This window comes from Mustela nigripes, chromosome 5 (genome assembly GCF_022355385.1).
Source record: "Mustela nigripes isolate SB6536 chromosome 5, MUSNIG.SB6536, whole genome shotgun sequence".
Lineage (NCBI taxonomy): Eukaryota > Metazoa > Chordata > Mammalia > Carnivora > Mustelidae > Mustela > Mustela nigripes.
In genome coordinates, this window is record NC_081561.1 from 39,711,827 (window position 1) to 39,733,817 (window position 21,991).

General features: G+C 38.5%; 1 protein-coding gene and 1 long non-coding RNA gene across 4 annotated transcripts in view; one reads left to right on the forward strand and one right to left on the reverse strand.

The window, feature by feature from the left end:
* The window catches only part of ADGRB3 (adhesion G protein-coupled receptor B3), a 726,796-nt gene extending 710,590 nt beyond the window's left edge, over positions 1-16,206 (reverse strand). For 2 of the 3 annotated variants that reach the window (XM_059400180.1, XM_059400178.1), the window contains exons 1-3: positions 15,474-16,206; positions 13,888-14,052; positions 12,014-12,785 (exon numbers count right to left, since the gene is read on the reverse strand). In XM_059400180.1, coding sequence (XP_059256163.1) covers positions 12,014-12,770 — 757 coding nt within the window. In that variant the 5' untranslated portion in view covers positions 12,771-12,785; positions 13,888-14,052; positions 15,474-16,206. The remainder of the gene's footprint in view (positions 1-12,013; positions 12,786-13,887; positions 14,053-15,473) is intronic. The other variant, XM_059400179.1, reaches the window with a different exon arrangement.
* Positions 16,207-16,339: 133 nt separating this feature from the next.
* Positions 16,340-18,726, forward strand: LOC132017225 (uncharacterized). Its single transcript, XR_009404204.1, has 3 exons — positions 16,340-16,476; positions 16,774-16,987; positions 18,426-18,726. It is a non-coding gene; the product is annotated as an uncharacterized LOC132017225 (long non-coding RNA).
* Positions 18,727-21,991: the final 3,265 nt, after the last annotated feature.

Sequence of the window (21,991 nt, forward strand, 5' to 3'; positions counted from 1 at the left end):
ACTGATCCCAGAGAAATCAGGGATCAGGACTAACTGATCCCAGAGAAACTCTGTAAGAAATGTTTATATGACAGGCACTAAAATGGGTCATAAGCATGTCTCATACAAGGAGTGTGACAGAAAGAACAGAAAGGATGGGGATCTCACCTTTGGTCTAAACACGGAATGCGTTCATCACATGAGGTCTCTGTAAAGCATAGGCAGAAACACTACTGGCTGGCAGAAGGTAGCAAATGACCAGCAAACTGGATGAGACATGGCAGAAAAATAACAGTCAGCTTATGAACATCCCCACAAGGCATTAGAGATGCCTGAAAAGCAGGACGGAATGGACTGAGGCTTTCCTGAGGTTGGAGAGTTAGACCCAGGCAAACTTTAGAGTGTTGAATGGGAAGGAGCAGGGGTTGGAGAGAAATTAAGCACGGATAAATGGGCCACAGACGTATGGATTCCAAACAAATAAAGAATTTTGTTCTAAGCAAAATGCAATAAAAACAAAATGACAGTTCTTACACATTCTTGGTGATCAAAACACTAAATATTTTAGTTCCTCAGAGGAAGAAAGTTTCTTTTATGTAGCTTCACATGGAGTCTTCTAAGATTTAGAGTTCGGCAATGGTTTTTCAAGCAGAGTTGCCTCTGGGACCAACATAGGAAGAAAGGAGACTGATGAGGCCAGGCTCTGGGCCTCCTTCCCACCTCTACCAAATCAGCTCCATTTTAAAAAATCTTGGGGTGCCTGGTGGCTCAGTCATTAAGCAGTTGCCTTCAGCTCAGGTCATGATCCCAGGGTCCTGGGATGGAGCCCTGCATTGAGCTCCGTGCTCTACGGGAAGCCTGCTTCTCCTTCCCCCCCCCCCCCCCCCCCCCCCCCCCCCCCCACCGATTGTGTTCCCTCTCTTTGCTGTCTCTTTCTGTCAAATAAATAAATAAATCATCTTTACAAATAAATAAATACATCCTTTTAAAAATAATATTGGCTTTTATTTAGAAAAAATATTCCACTGTTAAGGAAAAAGGAAATGTTGTATTAATTCACATTCTACATGTACTTATTTCTTTCACCTTAATCAGTTCTTACAACTTAGTGGATCAACTTCTATTCTGCCTCCAAACTCTCTCCTCTGCTCCATTTCTGTGGTTTCTGTTGTCTCTGGATCCAGAGGCCAGGCACAAGTACACATCATATTTATTATGCCTGGAACTCATTTATGCCCTTATCACCAATTGAACACCAAAATATGGTCATCAGAAAAGTCCAGAGAAATCACTAAGACAGAAAAAAGCCATAGTTTTTTCTTTTTTTTCAAAGATTTTATTTTTATTTATTTGACAGAGAAATCACAAGTAGGCAGAGAGGCAGGCAGAGAGAGAGGGGGGAGCAGGCTCCCTGCTGAGCAGAGAGCCCGATGTGATGCATGGCTTGATCTCAGGACCCTGAGATCATGACCTGAGTCCTAAGGCAGAGGCTTAACCCACTGAGCCACCCAGGCACCCCAAGCCATAGGTTTTTAAGAGAGCAGATTGTAATATATTACAAAGAATGGGATTAAAATGTTCTCTGCTGTGCAAATGGAACCATGATGCTTCACAGCTATTCACTTCATCATATTTGAAAGTAAAACCTACTGAATTTTTTTTTAAGCAGTTGTGCTCAGGCACATGTATTAAAAAATACACACTGTTTGCCCTACAAGTTTCAAAAACCAAGGCCAGCCAAAGAGAGCTGACCACAGCCTGACATATCTATAAAGAAAGCTGACCTCTCTGAGAAGCCAAAGTAAACTCAAATTTCTCAGTCTACAGTGCAGAAGCAGATCTTTGAAAGTTTGCCAGATTTATGTAGAAAGATTACATAAACAGATTTTTGTCTTCCCAAGGTGCCCTCTTTTCCACATTACAATTATTTTGACTAGCTACATAAGAAGAAATATTTCCAAAAGCATCCAGTATATAAAAAATATTTGTTATGTATTACTTATTTAGAAAAATCATAAAGCTCTGTTTCAACATAATTTGTTTCCACATAATTTTTGGAAAGTACTTCTTTTTTTTTTCTCTTGGATCCTTCCTTGATGTGAAAGGTAACAAACAGACTAACATGGAGAAAAAAGTAAAAAAACTGTAATTTTTATTATGAAACTACAAGGGCAAACTTAGATGCCTCGATACGGTTTTTGTAATGAAACAAAGAAAAAACATGCTTTCTGTGTGCCTTCTTATTTTGCTTTGAGGGGGATAGTGAAATCAATAGGCAAAATGAAACTGAAATTCTATTTTCATTTTACATTTTCCATCATTTCCACTTCTACTTACATCATAATGATATAAAATTAGAACAAAATCTTAATCTCTCAGTATGTTTTAAGTCTTGAAGTCATTTGTTTTTATTTTTATTTATTTATTTAAGGATTGTATTTATTTATTAAACAGAGAGAGATCACAAGTAGGCAGAGCAGCAGACAGAAAGAGAGGAGGAAGCAGGCTCCCTGCAGAGCAGAGCGGAGGAGGGGGGCCTCTATCCCAGGACCCTGGGACCGTGACCTGAGCTGAAGGCAGAGGCTTTAACCCACTGAGCCACACAGGCGCCCTTGAAGTCATTTGTTTTTGATGACCAAGTCACAATTATTATTTTTTTTTTTTTAATATTCAGGCCAGTTTAAATGTTCTGGGGTCACATCAATGCTGAAAATGTTGTATATGAATATGAATGTATATGTATTATGTAATTTAAGAATTAGCTAAGTAATCCACAAACCAACAAGTATATATACAAAAATACTTGTAGGGCCTAAATTCAAGTAGTTATAAACACGTTGATTCTGAGAGAGGATTAAGTGTAAAAAAAATACTATTTCAACTGAGCCAAAAACATGGCCAACTGATGTTAATTTTCATTAACTCAATTCTTTAAATTCTTATTATTTCCCCCTTTACTTGAGCTGGTTTATATGCTAATCTGCGAAAGGGCTAATAATTATGTAAGACCTTTAGCCCCTTAAAAGAAAGGCTCGAAACTTAAAATGCTGTTTTCCGACCATGCTCTAAAGAAATCAGAAACCACTTCACCACCAAAATTATATACCCCCATACTAGTCAGGGTCCCAGTAAGGTAAAATGGTGTCCTCAATTAAGATAATTTGAGAAAATATTAAGGCATGGATAGTGCTTGGCGAAACCAAGGAGAGAGAGCACAGCACTCAGGGTTAGAAACAGCAGAGAGCCATACTCCCCATAGGCAAAAGGGATGAGAGGAGAGGGGTTTGCCAGAGGTCCAAGGGTAAGCCCGCCTCACTGAAGCGCTGACCTTCAACAGAAGAAGGGAGTCTGCACCTCTCTCTTCTAGCACCCTCAACAAACTGTTTCTCAGTGTAACATAGAATAACTAAAAAATGTAAGACATGCTTTCCCCCCCAAAACACAGATTTCCCTAGAAAATGAAACTGAAATGAAAATCCAAGATAGATGTTACTAAACCGTCTTAGTAAATCCACACAGCCTCTGAACTTGAAGTACACCGCTCTTTAAATTTAAGGAGCTTAGACTGAAAATTATTCTGTGAGATTGACATCAGATTATTTAAATAATATATACCACAAGAACAAAAGTCTAATGGATCAAAGCTTTAATTTGTAAAGACTACTCTGTATTAAGTAGTATAGTGAAGTATACTCTAATTATTATCTGGCTAGATACAATATATATATATATATTTTTAATCAAATAGTAGAACTGTCACACAGTCCTAAATGACTGTGCCTCTTTCATGTTAGAGAAATGGTATTAAATATAAATTCCAAGAAGACAAATTCAGCTGAAATAATGTTCCCATCATATATTTGCAGATTGGGAATCCATTAATCAGGTAAGATTTGGACAACCTAACACCTAAAGTCCCTCATATATCTGAGAATTTGTGATTCAGATTCAAGCACTCCAGAGACGGTGAGAACTTCTCTAGTTTTTCATTTGAACCAATTTGTATTAAATTTTTAGAGAAAGGAAAACCATAGTCTTTAGGGTATTCTATATGTTCAATGGAACAAATAATATGTGTTTCACACAATTATTCTTGAAATAATATATGCAACAGAGCCTGGAAAACAGAGCCTGGAAAAGCATTTTCTCAATGTTAGATTTTAATATATTCTTTAAATTTATAAGATGCTTATTATAATGCTTTACATCCTTGTTTTTCTCAGGAGTGGTATTAGAGGAGGCTTCTCTTTAAAACATTTACTGAAAATCAGATTGTTTAGATACACAAGCATAGAAATTAATTTTTTTAAATTATCAAAATTTTAAAAAATTACCTTAAAATTGAGGAATACCAGTAGAAATGTCATGAAAGAAATACCGTGTAACACCCACCCAACATGAATTATCCAGGAGAGAGAATATTTCTGTGACGTTTCTATCACCTAAACATATTTATTGCTAAAAAGTAATTTCATCAAGGTAGCCTTCTCTGGTTGACTCCCCAAATGTTTTAATGCTTTTTACTCTGTTGAAGTGTATCTAAGTTGTATTCTTAATCAGTTGACCCTTGAACAACATGGGCTTGAATTTGCAGGAGTCCACTTACGCTCAGATTTCTTTATATACATACAGTACTGCATCATAAATGTATTTTCTCTTATGATTGTCTTAATAATATTTTCTTTTCTCTAGCTTGCTAAAAGAATACAACATATGTGTCTGTGTGTGTATACGCACAAAATACGTTAATTGACTATTTATATCATTGGTAGGGCTTCCCGTCAACAGCAGCCTATTAGAAGTTAAATTTTGGGGGAGTCGAAAATTAGATGCAGATTTTCAACTGTGTCTATAGCTTCCCTGGTGTTTGAGGGTCGGCTGTATTATCGTCTGGTCCCATCAGTATTCTAGTGTCTTTTCCATTCATATAGTTATTCTGTCTTCCTAAACAACAGAATACTCCCAAAGAAACTTATTATCCAGAAGAAATATTCAGAGAATATAATATCCAGGATTAGGTTGGCAGGCAAATTATTTCATTTAACATAGTAGAAACTGAACAGTAGCTATTTTACCTTCATGTTCTAGGTGTTCCAAACGTTAATGATTATGTGATGGGGATGGGCGTGGTTATAGTGAAAATGGATATCAGCAAACATGGAAGATTTCAGAAAAGATTCCTATTTACTTAATTTTGAAAGAAACAGCTCCCTACCAATGTATTCATTATGAACTTGTTACTTATTATACTTTCTGTCTATAGCAGAAATGTGTTATTTATTAACCTTTAACAGATAGCTAGGTCATTCTTTGCAAGTGAGCAAAATTTCTGAATGGTAGTTGAAAGATAATTGAACATAGAGCATTTAGCACTTCATGGAGTCTTATGGATCACATTTTGTAGTTTTCCTTCAAGAAAAGGTCAGAATCTTTAAATGAGTATTAAAAAATTTTGTTTTCTTTTCAGTATCTGAATATATCAGCATTTGGGGGAACCCTGTGGCTTACTGGAATGTGACCACAATTCAGTGATCCTACCTTTTTTCCAAATATTTTAATATGGGCTAATATTTCACAATAATTCTTTTTCAAAATACATTTCAAAACATGAACTTCATTTTGCATAATGCAGCAAAGAGTAAAAAACTCATGAAACTGTTTAATTTAAATGGATTTGCAGGCTATCAGCAATGATATCCAAAGGACATCTTCCCAGACCTAGGATGACTCACACACCACTAGCTTGATCTATTTGACATATTAGTCATGCCTCCATCAACACGCAGGTACTGAGATGTTACCTTTTCTGTATCTAATACAAAACAGACAAACATTCAAGATGCTTAATGACCCTTTGTTAAATGCCTTAAATTCCTAAACAAGTTCAAATAATTAAATGACAGTCTGCTTCATTATTTATTATTAATCCTCTATCGTTTATAGCCAAAGGAATAAAAAAGACATTCAAAAACTGAATTGAGGGCCTACTATAACTTGAGCAATGGACCAAGTGTTTGACATGTTCAATCTCGTTTAATTCAACACTCTACTACTGAAGATGGATGCTACTAGGAGGCTGAGTCATTCAGAGGACTCAAGTGTACACCCAAATACCTTGCATTTCAATGAAGTGATATACTTAGAAAAATTGCATACCTCTCTGATTTTTATTAGTTAATTGATTTGGGAGGAAATTTCCACAGAGCTGACAGGAACTAAAATATTCCAAGCCATTAATTTTATTAGGTTCTTCAAATTCAATACATGATGTCATTTCCTGTTCTCCTACACCCTGAGAAATAAGCATCACTAACAATCTGAGAAGGGGAAAGTAGTAATACGGAGTAACAATTACGATGTGGAAGAGTAGATTCAAACTCGAAACAGTAGATTTTAAAACCCAGCAAAGATATTTTGAAAAATAAGAAAAGTTTATTTTTTTAATGAACATTGATTTGAGATCCAACAGCCACATGACTTTAGGTAATGTATGCCAGTTATTCTAAAGAATATTATATTTTATAAAAAGCCTTCAGTTTAACAATAAAATTGCTTCTATTAGGAAATGAAGTCCATAAGGTAAAGCATGAAGCTGAACTCTAAATAAATTTAATTTCCTTGTCAATTTTAGAAAAAAAACCCAACCTACAGTACATATATCTACAACTATCATAAAACCCACTGACATATCTTGACAGATGTGTACAAGCATGGAACATATGTGCACACACACAAATTTTCTTTTTTGTAAGATATTATTATTTTTTTGTAAGATATTATTATTTATTTGTCAGAGAGGGAGAGAGCACAAGTGGAGAGGCAAAGAGAGAGGGAGAAGAAGCAGGTTCCCCACTGAGCAGGGAGCTTGATGAGGAACTCAGTTCCAGGACCCCGGGATCATGACCTAGCCAAAGGCTATCCCAAAGGTGGGATAGTCTTAACTGACTCAGTTAAGTCAGTCTTAACTGACTGAGCCACCCAGGCATCCCCACACACAAATTTTCATGTTAATATTTTAATTTATCACCCACAAAAAATAGGTTGCCATATAATGGAATTTTGTTTTATTAACAGATAGATAGATAAGATATCCTAAATTGTTTGTCAAAATTCAAAAATGGCAAAAATGAAAATTATGGCATTTTACTTGATCAGGACTATAATTTTAATGATATTCTACTCTTATTACATGTTACAGATTATTAAATAGGAGTGAATAACAGAAGCACTGAACTTGACATGCAAATCCTCCTTCCCTCTTTCTTGGAAAGAGTTTGCATGTTTGTCTTCAAACTGCTAGAGAGGACTGGGAAATGTCATTACTGTAGAAGTAATGCTAGAGTCAGAAAAGAGATACATAAAGAGAAATGAAAAGAGTTAAACAGAAACTGGCACATTTTCTTACCATTGTTTTTGTAGATAGTCATATGTAGAAAGTTATATGAACCACAAGTCTTGTAATATATATATTATATATAAATTAAGAATATTTTCTAATGGTTCCATCCTCTTGTTTAAAAAGTGATGTTAAATAATACGTTGAGATCAGAAACTGGCATAAATAACACATTAATGGAATAGGAATAAATAAATAAATAAATGGTAGCCATCTTCCCCTAAAAGACAGAAAGTAAAAAGTGGCCTCTTTCCCCAAATGAGGTAGTTTTATTCTTTTGATTGTAGCCCAAGTATTGCTATCTTTCCTATTGAGATCTTTTTTTGTTTTGATCATTTGACATTCAATATTTATTGAAGCTCTATTAAGAATGTCATAGACAACTGAAGACCCATTCTTTATGCTTGAAGAATGGAGGGAGACGGAAATATAAACAGAAAATACACCGCAAACCGCAGCATGATAAATGCTAGAACAGAAGTACAGTTCGTGCAGAGCACCATGGGATGCAGCCAAGGGGCAGAGAAACTCTCAGGCTCTGCATCTTCAAGGAACAACAGACTCAATATGCCCTTCTACATTCCAGTAGAGTGTGTGGGATCATGGCATTTACAAAGGAAGTAAGATTCAAGGACAGTAAAGAGGAAGGTGAAAGGTGCTGAACCGTTCTGAGGGTAAAAAAAAGCAAGAGTCGAAAGAAATGAAAACACACTGAGACACAAATTGCTCTAGATGCACACACAACCCGGGGCTAGATTTTACACAGGCACATAGTGAGTCTTCCTGTTGGGTGACAGAATATCAAGGATTAGTACAGGCAAAGTGAAAAGACAAATGAGTATGTGTGTTCAGATTTCCTGGAATCTATACAGCGATCCCAATTTCCCTCCACATAAGTAGCACCATTGATGTAAGCAGGAAACAAAGGTTCCATTAAGGTTTATTATGTGACTTAGATACCCTGGTAGAGAATTTTTCTGCCAAAACTGTTTTAGTTGCTTATTTTAGGTGAAGTGGTAAGAAGTAAGATCTTATAGCACGTCTTATATTTCAACTAGTATTTCTATATATAATATATTTAACTAATCCAGAATCATCTATGGTAGGAAAAAAAAAAAAAAAGTCCTATAAAATCTAGTAAAGGCCTCAAGAATACAAGCCAGTACCTCCCAGACTTACATCTGAAAACCAGGTAACAGCAATATCATTTGAGCTTTCTTTAAGAAAAAAAAAAAAAAGTTATATACATTAAATTTAGACAGTTTTTTTTATATTGCCTGAAATAAGACATCATTATTTTAAAAGGCTTCATTTTGTCGGTTTACTTGGTTTTCAAATTTTCACATAAAAATTGGGGAATGGCAACTAAGTTTTTACAATCATATATCATCCTCAAATATGTCAAAAATGATCTTAAAAAACAAGATACTTAAATGTATTTGTACTTAACTAATTAATACTTTAATAAAACATCAGTCCAATTATTTACGTTTAGAATATATTCAAGATCACATTTGTAATCGCTGGTGTCATCACTACAAACAGTGGTAGTTTTCTTCTTGCTGTTTTCTGGCTATGAAATTCTTCAGTACATGAATGTATTATTAACAGACATTTTAGTAGAAATCCTACGTCAACAAAATTAACAGCTCAGTCCTGGGAGCCTATAATTTCCTCAAATACTAACTAAATATGATTTTGTGATTTCAATGGACACATTCAAAATATTCAGCATTTGGTACACCACTCCCATCACCACCAGCACCGCACAAAACAACCTAGAATTGCATCTATTGCATGTAAAGAGTCTTCTGTCCAATTTGTGCCACTTCTGTGATGTAATGGATGTGGAAAATATTTCCACTCAAGGTTTTCAGTACTTATTACAGTGAATAAAAAAGAAGTGAAGAAAAACTATGGCAAAAAAAAAAAAAAAAAAAGAAAAACTATGGAGAATAATTGTGTATTTATTCCCTTAATGACTTATAGGATAGTCTATTTTTCTATAGAAAATGGAAATCATTTATTAATGTAAAATGTAAGTAGAATTTTTAAAGACTTATTTTAAAACCTGGGATTACACGTTACCATATAAAGTAAAGACATTTTGGAATAAAATTAAGTATGAGTAGCATAACTGTATCTAATTATTAACCTCTAACCTTGTTAATATCCTTATGTGGTAGTTTATTTGAAATGGTATTAAATAATTCTTTCATAAGATTTTACATAGCATTTATATAAAACATTTAAGATTTAATATATTTTGCATAAATCTTACTAAATTAAGAGTCTGCAAAATTTTCACGTTCTTTTCCTACAACATGGCATAGTCAAAAAGGTCTTCTTTGAATGAGGTAAGGAATGCTGAATATATAAGAACTACTTATAAACGCATCAGCTACAATTATGTCATCAGGAATTACTTATCCTTACCTTTCTGACTCAGAATACCCAAACAATTAAAGGACACACATTTAGAATAAAGAGAATACAGACTGTTCCATTTTACTGATACAGCATATATTCTTCTCCTATTATATAAAGTTTTCCTAGTTCAGTTCTATTAACACGATAACAATTTTAACATAATCACTTATTTATTTTGGAGCTATTCCTTTCTCATTTTGCCAGCTAATTAGCCAAAAGACATAGACATGGTCCCACATGTTATACATCGAATGTCTAAAATCACTCATATTCTTACTCATTTACAAAACAAATGACAATCGAGTCCAACTTCTGTAAATCCTAGCACTGTTTAAACCTACATCTCACGATCATGAACTGCAAAATCTTTGAAAATCATGCTTAATGCGCACACAACTTTGTTTTCGTGACTTGCTACCATTCATAAAAAAAAAATTCCAAAACTAGATTCACTTTCCCACTCCTCACGGGCAATTTCATGACAGAATTCTAACCACCGATAAAAGAGATTCTAGATTTTATTAAAACAGCAATAAAACAAACAGACAAATACTAGTTTCTGGTGTTAATTGTCTTATTAGCCAGCCTGTAGCATCACATTTTCTGTGTGTACTGTAGCTTCTTATTCTAGGGGACACTAATTAGTTTTAAATGGTGTTAAATACCATCCCTGCAGTTGGAAGTGCTTCTCTGGGATTTTTACTAGAGAAAAGAACTCCTGTAATTTAAAACCACTTTGTTTTCTTCAGCCACAGCTGTTAGTGAAACACTGACCTGTAGAAATCTTAAAGGTTTTCAACCCTCTCTCATTGCCATTAGTCTGCATTTATCTTCTAACACATCTTCTCCCCGTGTACTATTGCTCTTCCATAATCCCCACCCCCCAAATTGCTTTCAGCAGAGAAACCGCATCTAGCTAGTTAAGCCCTTCTCTCTCCCTCCCACCCCCACCCCTTACAAAGCCTTGGCTACTCTTAAAGAAAATTCTCCAACAACGTGTCAATTTTATATTGGCCACAAAGACAACTTCTGTTGGGGGAGGGGGAGGAAAGAGGGACTGGAGCTTGGCTGTCCCTTTCCACAGACAGGGATCTTTGTGGCAATCAGAAAACATTTCCTGCATAAAAAATCAACACACTCTCTAGTTGCAGGGTGGGGGATGGAGAAGGAATACGCATCAGCCCTGTCCTCAAAGGAATGGAACACATCCGTTAACCTTCCAAACAGGAAAGTCATTTTTCTCAAAAATATGTCAGCTTTCTTGCATTATTAAACGTAATCCACAATCTGAAATACTCTAGTAGCTCCCCCACTGGGGACTGGGAGAAAGCTATAAATCACTCCTGTACTTTTTTCTTTTTCCTCTGCATTTCCGTTGCACTATTTGTTCCATCCAGTTCATCTCTGACACGCTCCTCGTGTATATCAACAAGGGACCAAGGAGAGCAAAAATCACGCAAGAGGGCAATGAGGTTTTACAAGATCAGCCTGTGCTTTAATTCTACCTGCCTCCAAGTGGCTTCACAGCAAGGAGACCCCAGAGTTTGCGCTTGAAAGAGCAAGCACACGGGATTTATTGTGTGAAGCACTTTTTTTTTTTTTTTTTTTTTTTTTTCAATTATAGGGCCGTCGGGGAGGGGGACATGCTTGTCTTCAGGTGTCTGAAAGTCATTTAGTCCACACAGGCACTTTACTGAGTTTGTGTCATCTTTTAGTCCTGCTTCCCCCACGTGGGGCAGTACAGCTAAAGGGGTTTTGGTTGACACAGTGAGACAGAGAGGGCAAAGGGGAGAGGAAGGGAAGTGTACTTTTTACAGGGCTGTAGCATCAAGTAGATATCCTACAAATCCCTTTCAAGGAATGTGTCTGAGAGCGTGATGGTGAAGAGGTAGATTCTCCCCGAGGGGCTGCAGCCAATAAAGACCCCCGCCCCCACCTCAGCAACCTCCACTGCAAACTGGCTCCACGTTTTTGACACACGACCAGGGCATCTTGATGAGGGCTTTCCTACCCTCGCCGCCCCATTCTAAAATCCTGGAACCCAAAACTAGCCTAAGAGACCTTCACTAGTGAAGATCACAAATCAAAAGACTTCAAAGATGACAGAGTTAAAGACCAAAGATTAAGCCCTTGTGTTGAAGTAGCACATCTTAATGCCATTTCCCAACACCCCTCCCTCCCATCTCCCCCTCTCTGCTGGGCACTTACCTTCTTTGGGCGGTCGCTTGGCCTCCCTGGTAAGATTGCAGACCTGGGTAGTTTGCAGCTCCTGGGTCAGGCAGCCCTCGGTCTGCTCATTCAGGGGTAACACCACGTTATTTAACAAAACCAGCGACTGGTCGTCGATCCCCCACTCTCCCAAATGCTGAGGACAGGTGCATTTTGTATACATGATCCCACATGATTCCGTTCTCCCATTTTCTGATTTTAAGCAGCTCTCCAGCCAAGTGCATAATACATGGCAACCAAACTGGCTCGGGCTCACCTTGTTCAATACCAAAAACTCAAAAAAAGATTTCTGATCTTCTTCCCCTTTTTTCTGTAATCCTGGGAAATTGGTTGGAAACACCCGACGTATTTGAATAAAATTTTTATCATACTGTAGAAAAACGAAAGCATTCTTGGAATCGCAGAGTTGCATTATAGAATGATTCTTTCTTAAAAGATCCTTTATTTTTTCATGGGAAAAATGATCAAACTGATAAGCCAAGAGGGAAAAGTTAGAGCAGCTAAGGTCCTTTTTGGAAAATTTCAGGTAAATGCTATATTTGGTTGGATCTGGATTTTCCAGCGTCCAAGTGCAGTTTGTAAAGTTTTTGGGAAACATTTCACTTACAGAATACGATCCATAAATGACTCCCTTCACCAAAGTTGAACACCAGAAGTCTTGGGCAGCATTAAATCCAAACATAACCAGGAGATAGGTGGAAAATATATAAATCAGCAGGTTACGAACAGCCTTCATCCTATGTCATTTGGCCTGTAAAAATGGCAATGAAAGTAAAATGCAAGTAGGAGTCTACGCACATTTAAAAAAGAAACTCCTTCCAATATTACAGCCAGCTGTTTTCAAGATTTCAGTAAAAAATCCTTGTTAAAAGAAGGGCAGGTAATTTTTTTTTTTTTATTTTATAACGCTAGGAAATTATCTGTTGCTGTGTGAACAGCGCCCTCACGTGGTCATTCACAATGGCCAAATTCCCCACATTCAATTTAAAAATAATATTTAATAGATGATTAACAGGAATGCTCTAATTTATCTACCAGGATGTCCTCCAAGTGAATTATGATTCTATTGAAAGAAGAGGAAAACATATATTTTTAAAATATCATAACCTAAATTTTAATTTTTGAAATATTTTTAAGCAACATATACAACATTTTCTCTCATTCGGCCTACAGTAAACATCATCACACAAAATCTAATCTGATAATCTAGGAACAGCTGTCATCACATTATTTCTTTTATCTTAAATATGGAAAGCAATTTCTATAAAGGATAACCACAATTTTAAAAAACATGAAAGATAATTTGTTGAGGATGAAACATCATCTCCCAAATGTCCATACTTGTCTTTGCAGGGACCACCATGTGAACTGATGGGAATTCCTGTGCAAAAACACTGGCATTCATGTGGATTAATAGAATTTTAAAACCATCATCTGAGAAAGGGCATAGATGGGTAGATACAGGGGAAAGACTTGTTGTTCAACATCACCAGTGAGAACCAGGATTTAAGGCAGTCATTTCAATGTGACATGCCCTCTTGGGATACATAAAGTGGATCACTGTATTAGTATCTGTATCCAAAGGCGATGTCAGTGAAAAAATCCCAGAACCACAGTAATTGAGCCGGCTTCAGCCTTTTAATTTTTTTTTTTTTTTAATTAGGGCTATTTTATCTAGAGTTATCTACTGTAATTTAAGATTTACACATGGTAGATAAAAGACATGAGCATTTTCTTTCCTAGCAGATTTCAATTACTGAATTGCTCTCTTTCCAACAAGAGCTCCAAAGCTCCTTTTCTTTATATTTTTTAACCTGGCCTTGCATAATAAAGTAATCCTTGGTTATATTTACCTCTGTAAGTTGTTATCCAAAAATAACTCGAATTTTTTCAGCTTTAACCTTTAAGAAGTTATTTCTTAGAATAAATGACACTGCTTTTTTGTTTAGCCTTTGAGCTGAGAAAAGTGATGCCAAGTTAATTATAAAAGTCTTTAGGCTGCAGTCTCTTCCACTGTTCTGTAAACAGAGACAGACATACAGACATATAGACAGTTAAGAGTTTTCATGTCTTTGCCTGGGTCCTCTCTGAACCAAAGGATAAAACCCTCTTCCTTCCCATTGCATAACACACACCAACGCATGCACACAAATACCAGTGACCGAAGTCCCTGAAGATAGATCTGCATTTTCCAGATCATAATTCAAATTCTATGTCTTGATATAGGAGAAAACAGCCCCAACTCTAAATCTCTATATAGCAGCAGTTTAAAATAACATCAGAACTGCTGGGACTATCAAAACAGCGTTCTCTCTTTCAAGCATACAGCTCAATGAATAATGCATTTTCTTCTTGATAAAATAAAGCAATGAGCATTTAAAGGTTAAAAAATTGGTAAAGTTGCAGGAAATTTTGGAAATAATTTCCTCTTTTTTTGCTGTAGCACTTTGCAGGCAATGCAGGTCTGCGCAGTGTTCTTCAGGATAGAGTGTAGGCGTTGAGAGCCAATGTGACAATAAGTGTCTAAATTAGGAATTCCATCCATGAAAGGGGGCTTCATTTTATAAGAGGTAACTCAAAAAGAGGTCGTATTTCTTTTCCTAATGAAATCCGGTACTTTTGCTTCCATTTATTTGACAGTGCATGTCTGCATTGCTGTGCTCATCAAGGATTAGAAAGAGTGAGGAAATAGCTCTGATTTCACTTTCAAGCTTGCTCAAGAGAGCCCCCTCAACATAATGCTCTTTATTTTAATCCTTAAGCCTTGGTATACGGAGCCTTGTTTTATGCTAAAGAATCAAAAATGAATCATTGAACTCTGCCGTTCCCCCCACCCCCGCCCTCGACTGCAGGGCCAGTTCAAACAATTGTATTTCCCTCTTTTAAGAAAGAAAGAATGGGGTGGGGGGTGTCTAAGGGACGGCTACCAAGGTCTCAAGGATGTTGTATGTATGTATGTATGTATGTATTTATTTATTTATTTATTTATCGCCTGCTGAGAAGCAAACCGGCATTTAGTTTAGCTATTCTCAAAAACTGCTTTTCTGGGTGACACTTTAGTTTAGTCGAACATAGACGGCGCCATCACTCCACTATTTTTTTTTCCCCCAATAGAAGACCCACTGCCTCCCCTTCTCTTAACTTCCTTCTAACCTAAAAATTTCTCCCCATAAAATCACCCCGATCACACACAACCCTCAGATTTTCTAGGTCTCCCTGTCTATTCCTTCCGACCCAGCACATCTCTGGAAAAACAGACTTCTCTAACTTTTCAACTGCGGCGTTTAAGTAAATGCAGACAGTCGGGTTTCCTCGCAGCCCCTCCATCTGCCAGCAACAGCCTTCCTCTCCGTGTCCTCCCTCCGCACACACCTAGACGGAGAGCTCCTCGCCGGCGACCCCTGGCAGAGGGAAGGTGACCCCGGACCCCCTTCCTTACCTTCCACTCCGAAAGCTCAGGGAGGCTCTTGCTCTAAGACACCAGCACCGGCACGCGTCCCAGCAACAGTGACGGAGAGACTCCCCTTCGGTCCCAATCACCGTTGCCCATTTTCCCCGGCTCAGCTTCAAAAATCAGGATTTATTTTTTAAAATGCACACTTAAGAGAAGCAAAAGATGGGGGCGGGGGATCCAAAGAGGGGAGCGGTAGGAGAAAAAAGCCCCCAGGACCCCGGAGCCTGACGCCGTATCCAACTGAATCCAACCTCCAACGGAGGTGGGGGGGGGGGGGGGGGGGGGGGGGGGAGAAGCCCCCCGTAGAGAGACTCTGAGGAAACAAACAAACAAAAAAATGCAAGTGGCTTAAAGGCGAGGATCTGTTTGATCAAATCCACCCCCAACAAACCGAATAGCCAAGAAGCAAAGAAAGCGCTGAGACGAGAAGTGACCGGCGACAGCAGCGGCTGCTAAGGCAGATTTGTTGGGGCGGTGGGTTTATTACAGGAGTATTCGTGGTCGGATCGGAAGGCTCAAGCTTATGCTTTTTCCTCTTTCCGCTTTCCTCCCTCCTCCTCCTCCTCCTCCCCCCCGCAGGTACTGATGGACGGACCGCGACTAAGGAGAGGGGGGAAAAAATCCTTGGCTGGTGATGTCGGAAAGCTGTTTGAATGCCCAGCGAGGAGGGGCGCGAGAGGGAGCGAGATAGTAAAGCTCTGTCTCGGGTGTGCGCGCCGGCGCGCGGCGCTCGCGCTCCCTGGGGCGCGCGCGAGGGAGGGGGTGCGCGTCCCCGGGGGTGCGCGCGCGCGGCGCGCGCCGGTCTCCCGCGTGCTCGTGCGCGCGCGCGTCCCCGGGCGCCGCGCGCCCCGTGCTGGCGCCCGTGCGGTGCGCCCGGCGGCCGGCCCGAGGCTCGAGGAGCGCGGCGCGCCGGCTGTGCCTTCCCGGAGTGGTGCCTCCCGAGGGCGCGGGCGGGTGTGTGTGAGAGAAGAGGAGGGAAAGCGGCGGGGTGAGAAAGGAGGGAGGCCCGGCGGGAGGGCGGGAGAGAGGCGGGCGGGAGGTGGGGGGGCTCCTCGGTGCTCCAGCCAGGGCCGCGGTGAGCCTGCACGTCACGGCTACTCAAAACCAAGCACGTCCCGAAAGCAGTATTTTCTGCGTCTGGGAGGTTTTTGCATCCTCAGTTCCCACCGCTGGGGCTGGCGGCGACCGACTGTAAGAGAAACTCACTAGGGGGGGTGCGGAGGACTGGAAGGAGACTGCCCGGTGGGAAGTAAATACTGGACTTGATCGTCTTTCTTTCTTTCAGCCTGAACTTGTCGCAGCTGAAGAGCTGTCATTTCAGCACCGGGATTCAGATGAATTGATCCGGTCCTCAGCGGAGGGGGCATATCTCGGCTCCTGAAACGCTGCGTGTCCCTCTGGCTGGAACAATACTAGTTTTTCTCAGCGAGGCTGCAATTAACATCTTATTTGTTCTGGCTAGATACAGGCTTTGTCAGGACCGCGGTGCGGCGACTGAGGTTGGGCATCTTGCATTGCTTTCTGCATGGCAATGGGATCGTGGTTGTGGGGTCTAAACTTTTGTTTTCTTAATGTATTTGATTCCTTTTCAAGTTTCCCTAGTAACAGGTTTGTGGACAGGGGTAGAAAAAAGAAAAAAAGAAAAAAGAAAAAGAAAACGAGGGAAATGGGGAGGAAAGGCTACCAGAGTCTCAATTTAGCAGCCAAAAAAAAAAAAAAAAAAAAAAAAAAAAAAGATAAATTTCCCCATCTTTATTTATTTAGCCCCCTGGACCGTTGGCTGACAAGCATTTGATGAGCGAGCTTCAGATACAATGCTGCAAAAGGTCATTCGCCTACTGATTATGTCTCTACTTGTAAACGCAGTTGGTGGTTTGCAAAACAAGTGGCAAAATAGTGTGGTAATATGGTGAGGCAGACCGCAAGGGGTAATTCATATATAAAGTGTCTTAGTCTTTCTAAGGGTGAGTGGCTTAAGCAGCAGGTGAAGTGGAATAAAACAGATTTCCATCATTTTTTCTCTGTACTCTTTCGGCATTTTTCTTCCTCTTGTTGTTCCTCTCCCTTGGGGCAAATGGAGAGTGAAGAACATCATTTTAAAAGAGGACCACAGGGAAAACAGAAAGGTGCCAATGATCTTTTATTCACTGAAGTTGTTTGAAATATTAAAATTGGCCCTTTACTTCTTAATACATATTAATGGAGTGACCCTCTTCAAGGCTTTCTCTTCTAGGACAAGTGTTCAGAATAACATTCTGTAAGGGAAACAGTTAATCATTCCCCAACCAACAAGCTTTAACCATGTTCCAGGAACATTCACTGTCTGAGAGAGCAGCCTGTGTGGCGTTGGTGTTGTGTCATTTTTGGTTCATTACAATATTTTTTATTTATTTAGGGGAATGTGAAAGGAAAATAAGATTTATATCTAGGGCATAATCCAAAACATTGTGTCTGAAGCAAAAACATTTTCTTTTAAAAACAAACAACATTCAGCAATACAAAGGAGAATCACCTTTCTTCTATTTCAACTTCCGTAGAGATTATAATTATGGTATTTGCAAGACATTTTGGTCAGTTCTGTTATTTTGCCACAAGCGAATATAGAGATTAATGACAAATGCTCCAAAATGGGAAAAAGGAGAGGAAACAATGTGAGGTTTAGATATATATCTATCTTGCATCTAGTAATTTCTCACATTATCTTCAAACACTGTGCTTTTGATGTTTCTTAGAAAAATCTTAAAGTCATGACACAGTAACATAAGAATAACAGCTGAAAGGGACAATTTAAAAAGACTTAATCCTAAATGGAAAGGAGTACTCATTCCCAGGTTCATTTATATTCAAGTAGAACACAGGGCTGGGTCAGGGAGAAAGCCACCCTTAATAAAGCACTTCACCCTTCACACTGTTTCCCATAACCTTCATAAATTGCAGGCTACTGAGCCAGCCTGATGATGATCCTGCTGAGGTATATTTATAGCAGATGATTTGTGGATGATAAATACGCCAAGCAAGACACCATCTCCAGTAACCCCAGGCTGGTCTGACTTCCTCAGGGGGTCATAATCAAGAATCACGAAAAGAATCATATATGGAGAATCTGGTCTCTGGACCCTGACAACAGCACAATCCAAAGGCAAAGCAAGGAAGAACCACCCTGATTCATGTCTGCACTATGTTCCATGTGAAAGCACCGCTGACATACTGACCCAACAATAAAAAGAGCAGCAGTTTACACACTGTAGCCTCTCTGTGTCCTTTCCTCCCTATTGAGATTGGTCTGTTTTTATGCTTTAATACATTTTAAAAGTCACCATTTCAGATTACAATTATGAGCCTTCATTTGCCTCTCACACGTGCCTGGCTGTATCTGTGTACATACGTTGGTATGTATACAAACACAGACCCATAATTTACACATACACACACTATGTATACATGTGTGTATATATGCATACATTTTATATTAAGTGCATTCACATACATGTATATATGATGTGTTCATTTATATTTCAGTTATTACACATGTATTTGGAAGCATGGTTTCACTAGGTTCCTTTTTAATTTTCTTTAGTAATAAAGTAGTCTCACCCCCAAACTTCCAGATTAATTGTATAAACTAATTTTCACTTAAGTTTCCTTGCCAACTTTCAAAAGGACTATTAAGAAACCAGTGTTAACACATCAGAATATAAACTTGTATTTAAAATTGGCCCAAGCATGTAAAGTTGAAGTCTTTTAAATGTATCTCTCCTACTATTTATACATTTTTAAAGATTACTTCAGAGGAATGAGATTTCCAAGTATAATCTTACTCTTTCATTGCTTTTTATTTTTTGCAGTTTTCTCCTTTTATCTTTGGGGGGGGAAAAAAAGAGCCCCATCTTCCAGGATCATTGCTAAATTCAGTATCACCTGCACAATTCTTGGACTCAAATGACAAGAATATGTTTTGAATATGCTTACTTAGTTCTAGAAAGTGTTTTCTTCCCCCTCACCCTTTTCTCTCATAGTCTTGCAATATTAATATATTACCACTTTCAAATTTTAGAACTTTTCTTCAGTAAGGCTTTGAAAAGTACAAACGGACAGCTGGGTGGCTTAGTTGGTTAAATGTCCGACTCTTGATCTCAGCTCAGGTCTTGAGCTCAGGGTTGTAAGATAAATAAAAAAGAAATAAATAAAATTTAAAAATGTAAAGAAAAGCACAAATAAGTTTGTAGATTATTCCTTTTCAATACGCTTTAATTTTTCAATACTTAATGTCTCCAGTACACACCCACAGACTTTGAAAAACCGCTAATTCCAAAATGAAAGGAAATTAATGTAACAACTTCAGAGATATGAACCTTAACTATTATTTACTATGGTCAACTAATATATTAATATTTTGTGTTAATAAATGATCAAAATAGGGGCACCTGGGTGACTCAGTGGGTTAAGGCCTCTTCCTTCAGCTCAGGTCATGATCTCAGGGTCCTGGGGTCGGAGCCCCACATCAGGCTCCCTGCTCAGCAGAGAGCCTGCTTCCCCCTCTCTCTCTTTGCCTGCCTCTATGCCTACTTGTGATCTCTGTCTGTCAAACAAATAAATAAAATCTTAAAAAAATAAAATAAAATAAAATAAATGATCAAAATACTACATGATTAAATGGGTGAGTGCGTACCTTATGCCTAAAGTTAGCATATTTACTATGAACTGAAAGAACTTCTCCATATTCTTCTTTCTCCTCCTCCCCTTACTCTTCTTCTTCCCCTTCTTCTTTCTTCTTATTATGAAATAATGAAATTTCTCAGGAAAAAAGCTGATTCTTCTCAGTTCCCTATCTAAAAACAAATTGACCATTTTCTAATCAGACATCCCAGAATAGAAACTACGTGACAGAAGTCCTTAAAAAAAAAAAAAAAAAAAAAAAAAAGGAAGAAGAAGGGTAGACTAGAACAAAGGGATATGTGAAATGATGGTTATCCTGGGCTAGTTAGTCCAACCTTGCCCCATCCACTCATAGCCAGAGGAGTTGTTGTTGTTTTTTTTTTTTTTTTTTTAATTGTATTCATTTATTTGACAGAGAGAAAGACCACAAAGAGGCAGAGAGGCAGAGAGAGAGAGAGGGAGAAGCAGGCTCCCCACCAAGCAGAGAGCCTGATGCGGGGCTCGATCCCAGGATCCTGAGACCATGACCTGAGCCGAAGGCAGAGGCTTAACCCACTGAGCCACCCAGGTGCCCTGCCAGAGCAGTTTTTAACCAGAGGCCATTTGCATCAAATTTCCATTTTTACCATTCTTTCCCTCTACAATGACACATGTAAAACACTTAAATTGGTAAAAGGTTTTAGCCATCAATTACCAAGACTTCACTTGGGATTCAGGAAATGCCATGGGTAAGGTAACACATAATGTCACTTTTGTGTGTTGTACAAGTGTCTTGGAAAATATGACTTCAGAAGCTCAGAATATGTTTGCGGTTAAATATAAACTCACTCCCCAATTGTTCCCTTGTCAGTAGTTTTTATCTACTTATTTATATAAAAGTTGCTATATTTATACCTCTTCCTTTAATTCCTAGGATTTCAAATAAACTAGAAATGAAGGTTCTTCATTTTTACCCTGAATCTGATACTAGTTATATATCTAGTTATGGACAAGAAACTGTGTACTCTCTGGACTTTGGTTTCTTACAGGAAAGGGCTTGACTATGGTTCCTCTTCATATCTTCTAAATAAAACAAGGCATCTCACAAGGCAGGGAAGCAATGAGAGAAAAATGCAACAAAATTCTAGGCTGGGAAGAATCAAAACTGTTTCTTTCACTCAAACATTGGAAATGCTATACTCTGTCTTAATTTTTAAGACCTGCATAGCTTTACCAGCTTTACCCTTCCTTCCGGGCTGCCACCTGCTAATGCAGACAACTCATTACATTCTTAGCCTTCCCTCACTGTGATCAATTTTTTTTTTCCCCTCTTGGATTGAGTCCCAACCCTATGAACAATGATGATAAGAACTTAAGTTGTAAGGACCTGCATATCTGTTGACCTGAATCAACACCAGAGATTGAGGTCTATTGATCACCTATTATTTCTGAACTCTTGGGTCTCTCCAGCTCTGTACCTTACCAGTCCTGACTCATTCTTCGTACCATTTCTCTTCCCACCAGATTCCCTCACTTGGACTTTTAGATCTCTTTTCTCTTTTATCCCAACACACCTTTATGCAGAATGTTCTCTCTATATCTTCTGCTGACTAAAGCCTGTTATTTTGTGAGGACATGGCATTCTCTTGCAACCATGTCAAGTGGAACATGCATGTTTCTCCCATATTCTGATTAACTGGGTTTATGGGTAGATGGGGTTTCTTTGTTGTTTATTACTGGTTTTGAATATTTACTTCTTATCTCACTTTTATATCCCTTTTTCTTGGAGGTTATATAATTTTCCTTTGGTAGCCTCACCTCTTCCTTTTTGCTCTCTTCTTACTGACTTACAAATTTTGCTTTTTATT